Here is an 8,666-nt window from a genome sequence, read left to right on the forward strand (position 1 = left end):
CACACACCCCCCTCCACCCCCCAAGGTGACAGGCCGAGCCGGCCTCCTCTGGGTCTCTAGTAGTTTCCGTGCCGCTGACGCAAGCTTGCGCGCACAGCTGGGCCTGCCGCGTCCTACGCAGCAGCCGCGAGCCGGGCAGCCGGTGCCAGACGGTTCCCGGCGGGGGGCAGGGGCGGGGCGCTCCAAGAGGCCAGGGACTCCCGGCGGAGGAGGTGCGGGCGGGGGGCCCCGGTCAGGCTGGGGGGCCCTGGGCCGGACTGCTGGCGTTTGGGGGCCGCGATAGGGCGCCCCGGCCCTGGGCCCTGAGATAGCCCGTGGCACCGGCCTGCGAGGGCCGATAAGGCTGCCCGAGGGAGCCGAGTCACCGGCCGCGAGGAGAGCCAGCGGGCGCCGCGAGGAGAGCCAGCGGGCTCCGCGGCCCCCTGGGAGCGCCTCTCGCCGCCCCCGGGGTCTCCAGCCCCGGGGAGGGGCTCTCGGTTCTTTCCGCCTGACTGTACCTTCTCTACCGTAGCCCCAAGGAGGCCCGCCTGACGACTGACGAGTTGCCATGGCATCCTACTACGAGATCCTAGACGTGCCGCGAAGTGCGTCCGCTGATGACATCAAAAAGGCGTAAGTGCCTCCGCTGTGCACCAGAAAGCCACTCACCCCCCTCCCCCCGCTCCACCACCCTGGGGCCCTTCAGAGGCTGGGCTGAGAGAGCCAGGTCCTTAGAGAGGATTACGGGCCTCCCTCAGAGAGGGACCCCTGTAGGGAGGAAGGAGACCCCTGGATGAGTAGGAGAGAGTCTACAGCGTGAAGCTCCGCTGGAAGGTGCAGTGTGAGCTCTTTTCCAGTACAGCCCCGCCATCCCCTCCCTTTCCCTTTATTCCTACGCCAACCCCCCGCCTCTAGGTGTGGGCTGTCTCGGGATGCAGTGCAAAGATGCTCAAGCACTGTGCCCCTCCCCCCCCATGGCCACATGTACCCACGTCCTTGGCAACCCCAGCCCCAGCGAGCCCCAGGGAGGCGTTAGGCCTGGGGCTTTCTCATCCTTATGTCTAATACAAGTGTATAGTCCCAGCACTGGCTGCAGAGGGGCGAGATGGGGACTCCGTTAAAACATTGCTGCAGGGGCAGCCCTGGCAGCTGGCATGGACCGGGATCTGAGTGGTGGAAGGGCTATGGTGGGCTAACAGGAAGTGGGTCGTTCTGTTCCCTAGTGAGAAGTGCCTGCGTTTGTCTCCTGACCCTCCCCTCTGAACCCACTTCCTGCAGATATCGGAAGAAGGCTTTACAGTGGCACCCAGACAAGAACCCAGATAATAAAGAGTTTGCTGAGAAGAAGTTCAAGGAGGTGGCCGAGGCGTATGAAGTGCTGTCGGACAGTAAGGGCCAGGGTCAGGGGTCAGGGCAGGGCAGCACCTGTCACTGCCACTTCATGCCCCCTCACACTCTTTCCCAAAGCCATGCTGCCACCACCCCAGTCTCCTCCATGCCTTTTCCAACCTGGCATTCAAGTGCCCCCCTCCCACAGGGACTCTGGGATTTTTTTGTTCGTTTGTTTCAATTCAGAGGAGCACCTACTGTGTGTCAAGCACCCTTTTATTCTTCCCCTGATCCCCTGTCTCAGTGTCTGCTCCTCAGGGTCTGCTAGTTGCAGCATGGATCCTGACAAGGGGAAGGAAGCAGGGCAGGTAACCAAGGTGTGCCGAGCCTCCTCTGTGCCAGGCATTGGTAGTTGTAATCTCCATGAGTCCTCACAGCCATCCTGTGAGACAGGATTTATCACCCCCATTTTTCAGGCAAGGAAACTGAGGCTGAGAGAGGTGAAGTAACTTGCTCGAGGAATATGAGTCCAGGCCTTTCATTCATTAATTCAAAAAATATTCACTGAGTGCTTATGGTGCCCGGCCCTTGTTGGGTACTGAGGAACGATGGAGGACGAGCAGGCCCTACAAGTCCTGATGGGTTTATCACAGTCTGTTCAGGGAAGGCCAACATTAAGCAAGTGAATGCATAGACGAGATTATTCCAAAGGAACGTAGCAGGGTGATGTGATAGGGAATAGGGAATAATAGGCAGCAGTTTTAGGTAGTCAAGAAAGGTCTCTCTGTGACATTTAGGCTAGGCCCTGATTAATAATAACATAGCAATGATTAGCTAACATTTATGAAGCACTATGTATCAGGCACTGTGCAAGGTGGATTATCTTATTTAATCCTTGCAACTCTGAGGTCGGTGCTGTTATTGTGTCCATTTTACAGATGAGAAGGGGCCCCTATGTGAAGGGCTGAGCTGCTGCTAAAACCTGTAGCGCAGGTCCCCTCTGCAACCTGCTGCCCCCCAATTGTCAGTCTCTGGCCAGTCCTCTGAGGGGCCTAGCCTGGAAGGGGAGGCCGTCATCCCAGAGGGAGGGAGAAATGATCTGTTCTCTCTTTCCAGAGCATAAGCGTGAGATCTACGACCACTATGGCCGGGAAGGGCTGACTGGGGCAGGTAGGTGGAGCAGGGGCGCCCAGGGATGGAAGTGGGTCAGGGAGGAAGCGGGAGGGCAGATTCCTGCAGTGGAGGCTTGCTCTCACTCTGCTCTCGAGGCTCCTGGAGTCTCCCTGGAGTCTCTGTGCCTTAAGGGGGCCCCTGGCTCAGGGCAGGGTGCACGCCCTAAGCCCCCTCCTCATCCTGCCTCTCCTTCAGGTACTGGCCCGTGTCGGGCAGAAGCTGGCAGTGGCGGCCCTGGCTTCACCTTCACCTTCCGCAGCCCGGAGGAGGTCTTCCGGGAGTTCTTCGGGAGTGGTGACCCTTTTGCAGAGCTCTTTGGTGAGTGGACTCGGGCGGCCTCTGATAAGCTCGACTTCTCCCTCCAGGCCTGCTCTCCATCAGCTGGGAGGCCCTTAGGCAGGAGGCTGAGAGGGAAGCAGAATTCCACGGACAGAAGATTTTGTGTGGGTGGATCCAGTGAGCTCTGGGACAGAACCTTACACATTCCAGAACCCGCGTGACCCTATAGTGACACTTCAGAGACTCGCCTTATTAAATGATAACAATAATTCATTGTTAAACCTCCACAGTGACAGCCATGAAAGCAAGACTCAGAGCATCATGGGACAGTAATAATGCCATTACAAACAACAACAGATACCACTTTTTTGAATGGTTAAATGAACCCTGTGAGGTAGATAATTTTATCCACATTTACAGATGAGAAAACTGAGGCACATTCAGATAACTTGCTTACAGTCACACAGCAGATGGCGGAGCCGGGGCTTGTAGCTGTGTCTGCCTGACATCACACCAGGCTTATCTGCATAAAACTGAAGGAGCTATTCCCCACCCCCCTTCCTTTATTCTTCATAGTGGCCAGAATTGACCAGGGAACTTTTTCATATAATAATACTAAAAAGGAATTTAATTTATAAATCAGTCCAAGCAAAAAAGAAAAACATCAGAAATGTACCCAGTTGCTTAGCAGCTTATATTTCGAGACTTCAGAGCAGGGTTCACACATTCTAGGGGTGGGGGGATCTTTTCACCAGATGATGGTTCATCTGCTTACTTGTTGCAGATGACCTGGGCCCGTTCTCAGAGCTTCAGAACCGGAGTGCCCGACACTCGGGCCCTTTCTTCACCTTCTCTTCCTCCTTCCCTGGACACTCTGGTAAGTGCCGTCCCTTCCCATGCTTGCAAGCGTTTGGAGTCCTGGAGCCCCTCGCCTCAGCGTGTCACCTTCCCACGCCTTCTCTCTGTGTCTCTGGAACCCTGCCTCTGGGCAGCTCTCCGGGGAGACCCCACAGAGGTTCCTGGTCCATTGTGCGTGCAGCCTGCCTGGTACAGCCTCTGTCTAACATCCTCTTCTCCTCCTCCTCCTTTGTCCCAATGCCAGATTTCTCCTCCTCATCTTTCTCCTTCAGTCCTGGGGCTGGTGCTTTTCGCTCTGTCTCTACATCTACCACCTTTGTCCAAGGACGCCGCATCACGACGCGCAGGTGAGGGCTCCTTCTGGGACCATACGGGGTGTGGGGTGGGTGGGGGTGGAGCGGAGCCGCAGACGACTGGAGAGCAGCTCCCTGAGGGCAGAGCGCAGACTGCCCTGTCCACTGCGACGTCCCGGAGCCTGGACAGGCGCCCGCAGGACTCGGGCACGCCCACCGAATGAACCGTGCTGTCTCCCCCAGGATCATGGAGAACGGGCAGGAGCGGGTGGAAGTAGAGGAGGACGGGCAGCTGAAGTCTGTCACAATCAATGGTGAGGAGCGGCTCTGCCACCCAATCCCGATCAGGAAGCCCCAGGCCCCAAAGCCCCTTCCCCTAACTGCTCCTCTCTGAACTCCCCTGGGGCAGGGAAGCCAGACTGGCAGGGTCGGAGATGGTGATCCCGGGGAAGGGGGCTGGGACAGAGAATTGTGGAGTCTCAGAGGGCCAGCTAATCGCCGTCATCATGTGTGGGGTGCCTGGAGTTTGCAGAGCACTTGACTATTTTTAAAGCACTTGCGCACATACCACATCCCTTGTATTCTTAAAACACCCGGGGGAAAGCAGGGCAGTTTGCATTCGCCCTACTTTTCGTTTGAGGAGACTGAGCCTCAGCACAGCTAAATGGCCCTAACTCCCAAGTAGCCCCAGGCCCAAGGCTTTGACCTACTTAGCAAAGGGTAAAGCCAGGAATGAAACTCAGGACACAGGGCTCCTGGAGCTGAACTCTTCTTCCCACGACGCTGCCACGCAGTACAGGATGGTCACCATGACTACCCTTTTATGCCCGCCGACTCTGGGAGCTCTGTGTGCTAAAGGCTCTTCATGGGCTCTCTTATTTAATCATTGGAACAATTTGACGATGCAGGCACTCACGTCATTCCCATCTTATAGATGAGGAAAGGGAGGCTTAGGGAGGTTGAGTAACTTGCCAAAGGAGACAGCTCATACCTGCTGGAGCCGAATGCCTGGCCATGCTCATAACCACTACGCTAGGTGCCAAAATGCACACACCAGTTCCAGAGGAGGGGCTGTAAGTGGTCAGAGTGGCTGCTGCGTGAGGCCGGATTCCTGCAGCCTGGATCAGAGCCTGGCTCATGGTGGCTGTTACTCCCACAGGTATCCCGGATGACCTGGCACTGGGCTTGGAGCTGAGCCGTCGCGAGCAGCAACAGTCTGTCACCTCCAGATCAGGGGCCACACAGGTCCGGCAGACCCCTGTGTCGCGACCCCCTGACAGCGACCTCTCTGAGGATGACGAGGACCTGCAGCTTGCCATGGCCTACAGCCTGTCAGAGATGGAGGCAGCTGGGAAGAAACCAGCAGGTGGGCGGGGGGCACAGCGTCGACGGCAGGGGCAGCCCAAGGCCCAGAACCACGACCCAGGCATGGGGGAGACCCATGAGGGTGCAAGGGGTGACACAGCCAAACCCAGCCCATCTCCGGAGGAGAAGGCCTCTCGCTGCCTCATCCTCTGATCACTAGGCCCAACCCACCCGATTCAGGGGGCCAGGGGTCCTGTTCACTGTCAGGAGAGCAGAGAGGGGCGTGGCCTGAGTTGCAGGAGCCCCTCTCCACCTCCATGCTCCCTCCCAGGTCCACCCCCCTCCACCCTCCAGCGTGGAGTCAGGATTTGCTGTGCTCAGCCCACGGCTGATAGGTCCCTGGCAAAGCCCAGGATGGGGGGTGTCAGGGCAGTGGGAGGGCCTGAGGAGCCAGGATTCACTTATTCTTATTAGACAGGGAGTTTAAAGGGGCATTAGTGGCTTGGGTCAGGCCTTTCGTGCCCAGGTCTTCTGCCACCTGTGTTGCCGATGATGTTAAGGAAGGAGGACTTGGCCTGAGGTTCTCTGAGCCAGAGTCGGCAGACACGGCTCTCCTTATCCGGCTGCAGACAACCCCACCCTGGTTTCTGCGCAGTGTTGAGCTCTGACGTCTCTGTTGCTTCCCTCCTGGTGCTGCTTCTCCCTCGCACTCTTCTCTCTGCAATTCCCCGTGGGCCGCAACGCTTGCTTTCACTGCCGTCTGGCTGGGACTCCCTTCTTGCTTCCCCCAGAAGGCCTCTTTGTGGCGAGGAAGATTCTGTGGCCAGTAGGGCCATAAGGTCTTCCGGGGAGGCTAGCTGGGTGGGGCGGGAGCCTCTCGGCCGTCCAGATTCGGAACCGGAGCCTACTCCTCCTCCCTTCCTCTTGCTGCCTCAGCCTGCCCCAGGCCTTGGGACTAGCCAGAGGTGAGGCCGGCTAATCCTGGAGAGGGGGGTTAAGGCCAGGTTGCCCCAGGAGGGAGGCTTAGGAGGGGACCATATCCCATCCTCCTGCACCATGCATCAGGGCTCAGGGAGAGGCCACAGGGCTAGCCCAGGGCTGCATGCTCAGCTCCGTCCTCCACGGCTTGCTGCTGACCCTCTCTCCTGTCACCCCGCCCCTGCTCTCTCCCCAGATGTGTTCTGAGCTGGATGTCCGGGACCCAGAATGGCAGCACAGTTCCAACAGGACAGCGCCCAACCCTGTGCACTGGGAGGGGACCCTCCATTCCTCTCCCTCGCCCATGCTGAGCGTAGAGCCGGGCCTGGGTGGTGGGTGGGGGCTGGGTGGGAAGTAGTCTTAGCCTGTAAACGCTTCCCTGGGTGTTTGGTGCTGTCTCTTGGGGACTACAAGTCCCAGAATGCAACGCACAATGCCTCCTTTCTGTTAGATCATGCTTGGGAGAAGTGGTGCACAGTTACAGAGCTGTGCATCTTGGGACATGTAGTTCCAGCCCTGGTCGGCTTGTTAACTCACTGTGAGATGGGGCGATCGTGTCCTTTGATTTGTCCCTGGCAGGGGTGGCAAGAATGTGGATGATGGGGTAATGGTCTGAGCTTTGTTTCCCCTGACACCTCTTGCTAGCGCCAGGGTTAGAGTGTACCCATCAAGGCCCTGTGGCATCTCGGAGAGGCTCTTTTCCTGCGGGCAGTCCCGGGGTCTGAGAATGAGCCACGGCTGATCGGCTAAGCAGGGCGTGGTCTCAGAAGGCTGACAGGCGTGGGAGCTTGGAAGCTAGCCCTCTCAGTGGTGGTGGTGGTGGGGGGCGGGTGTGTGGCTGGAATTGGTGTGTGATGGGTGCTCTGGGCATGTTGCTGCTTGTATGGCTTCTTCGGCCTCTGACCCCGCTGCCCATTCTTTCTCTCCAACACCACAGAAGCTGCCTCTCCTCCTCCCTCCCTGGGGAGCCTGGTGGCTGGGGAGGGGAGTGGTGGAGCCGGGGTGTTGCCAGACCCTGGACCGTTGAGTCTCAGAGACCTATCAAAGCCAGCGGGGCTGAGCTCAGACCAAGAGGGAGCCACTGGAACTCAATAAAGCTGAGTTTCGAGAGTTTGGTGGTGTGCCGTGTTCCCTGTGCTTCCCTTCTCGGGGTGGGGAACCCTGGGGGACCAGTGGGTGACACACCTCCCTTTATTGCCCAGGCATCCAGAGGTTGCAAGCTTTCCCAGCTGACAGCAGAAGTCCCCTCTTTGACCAGGTGGCCCTCTCTAAGTATGCTGTAGAAGTCCATGAAATGCGCATTCTTCTGCCCTCACTTCTTGGGGCCCCACAGCTGGCTCTCCCCAGGTAGCTGCTGTTCCCCTTACGCAGGGTCCCACCACCCAATACTCTGCGGCACAGCTAGGACCAGACTGAGTAATGACTTGACTGAAAGCATGGGGCCAGCAGAAAGCCGGGAACACGTGGTGAAAAACCTGTAAAAACCTCCCAAGGCCCAGAGACTGAGGCCCCTCCACAGGTCTCCTTAGCTTAAGGCCAGTGGGCAGTGTCAGAGGCCTGCCTCTCTCCATGTGGAGTGGCACACGTCCACCCCACCCAGGGTCCAGGCCCCAAACTCATCAGGGCCCCAGGGAGGAGAAAGCCAGTTACCTCTCCCGCTTCTCTCTCCAGATACCTGCAGAGATGCCCTCCCAGGCACCTTTGACAAGCACCTTCCTATTGTCAAGCAGGGAGGTGTGGCTCCCCACCAATGCTCTCTTCCATTCCGGGATGAACACTTGGCTTCATCTTCAGTGGCCAAAGGGTCTATATTGTATTTTTCTCAAAGCAAGGAAGCAGCCTGCCCTGAAAGAGGACTTTCAAGCCTCTATCTTGAGAGAGAGAGAATCTGCTAGTAAAATGGCTGTTCTGCCCACTTCCGGCCTTTGAGATGAAACACCAGTGGTGCTGAACCTCCGCAGAGCACAGGTGAAGGGTGAAGGGCCCGTGGTCCACTCACTGGTCCCTTCGCTCCCTGCGCAGCACGGGTGGTACTCGCCCATTTTTCATGTGACGGGTCTGAACCCTGGCAAGGTTAGGTGGCCCTAACTCCTGAGTACCTCCATGCCCAAGGCTCTCTTGCCTCATTTCTACGTCTACCATCTTTGACAAGGACATCTCATGACATGCAGATGAGGGCTCCCCTGGGGCCATACAGGGTGGAACGCTATGGGGGAGGGGGGAGAAAGTGCCCCTTGCCCCCAGGTGAATGGCTGTTGTCACATCTCGTAGGCCTGGTCTGCGAGTCGCTATCAGAGTTTAGCTACTTTTGCTTAAGGTGTGGCGAGCACTTTGCCTGCATCACCTCGTTTAGTCCTAACCTCAATCCTGCTCGACGTACATTATTCCTGAGGCCGAAGGACATGAAGCAGCCGCCCAAGAACTGAGAGGACCGGCGGCAAAGAGGTCAAGCGTGCCTGCGTTCGAATCCTA

The 8,666-nt window shown here is 57.8% G+C and overlaps 1 protein-coding gene across 3 annotated transcripts; it reads left to right on the forward strand.

Moving 5' to 3' along the window:
- The first annotated feature begins 26 nt into the window (after nucleotides 1-26).
- Nucleotides 27-8,101, forward strand: DNAJB2 (DnaJ heat shock protein family (Hsp40) member B2). Of its 3 annotated transcripts, none has more exons than XM_079925415.1 (10): nucleotides 27-212; nucleotides 512-612; nucleotides 1,258-1,367; nucleotides 2,425-2,478; nucleotides 2,677-2,799; nucleotides 3,545-3,637; nucleotides 3,863-3,965; nucleotides 4,155-4,225; nucleotides 5,071-5,277; nucleotides 7,866-8,101. In XM_079925415.1, the coding sequence occupies exons 2-10, from the start codon at nucleotides 548-550 to the stop codon at nucleotides 8,087-8,089; spliced, it is 1,050 nt and encodes a 349-aa protein (XP_079781541.1). In that variant the 5' UTR covers nucleotides 27-212; nucleotides 512-547; the 3' UTR covers nucleotides 8,090-8,101. The 3 variants fall into 3 exon arrangements, with proteins under 3 accessions (XP_079781541.1, XP_079781542.1, XP_079781543.1); XM_079925417.1 differs by lacking the exon at nucleotides 7,866-8,101 and adding an exon at nucleotides 6,391-7,847 and having other exon boundaries at nucleotides 51-212; XM_079925416.1 differs by lacking the exon at nucleotides 7,866-8,101 and having other exon boundaries at nucleotides 40-212; nucleotides 5,071-7,847.
- The last annotated feature ends 565 nt before the right edge of the window (nucleotides 8,102-8,666 follow it).

The sequence above is a fragment of the Stenella coeruleoalba genome (assembly GCF_951394435.1).
Source record: "Stenella coeruleoalba genome assembly, chromosome: 6".
NCBI lineage: Eukaryota > Metazoa > Chordata > Mammalia > Artiodactyla > Delphinidae > Stenella > Stenella coeruleoalba.

Excerpts from the sequence above, each read along its gene's own strand:
- DNAJB2 (XM_079925415.1), top strand. The coding sequence starts at position 548 with ATGGCATCCTACTACGAGATCCTAGACGTGCCGCGAAGTGCGTCCGCT. Across the intron at positions 3,966-4,154 it reads CGCCGCATCACGACGCGCAG|GATCATGGAGAACGGGCAGG; the intron begins GTGAGGGCTCCT and ends TGTCTCCCCCAG. Across the intron at positions 4,226-5,070 it reads GAAGTCTGTCACAATCAATG|GTATCCCGGATGACCTGGCA; the intron begins GTGAGGAGCGGC and ends TTACTCCCACAG.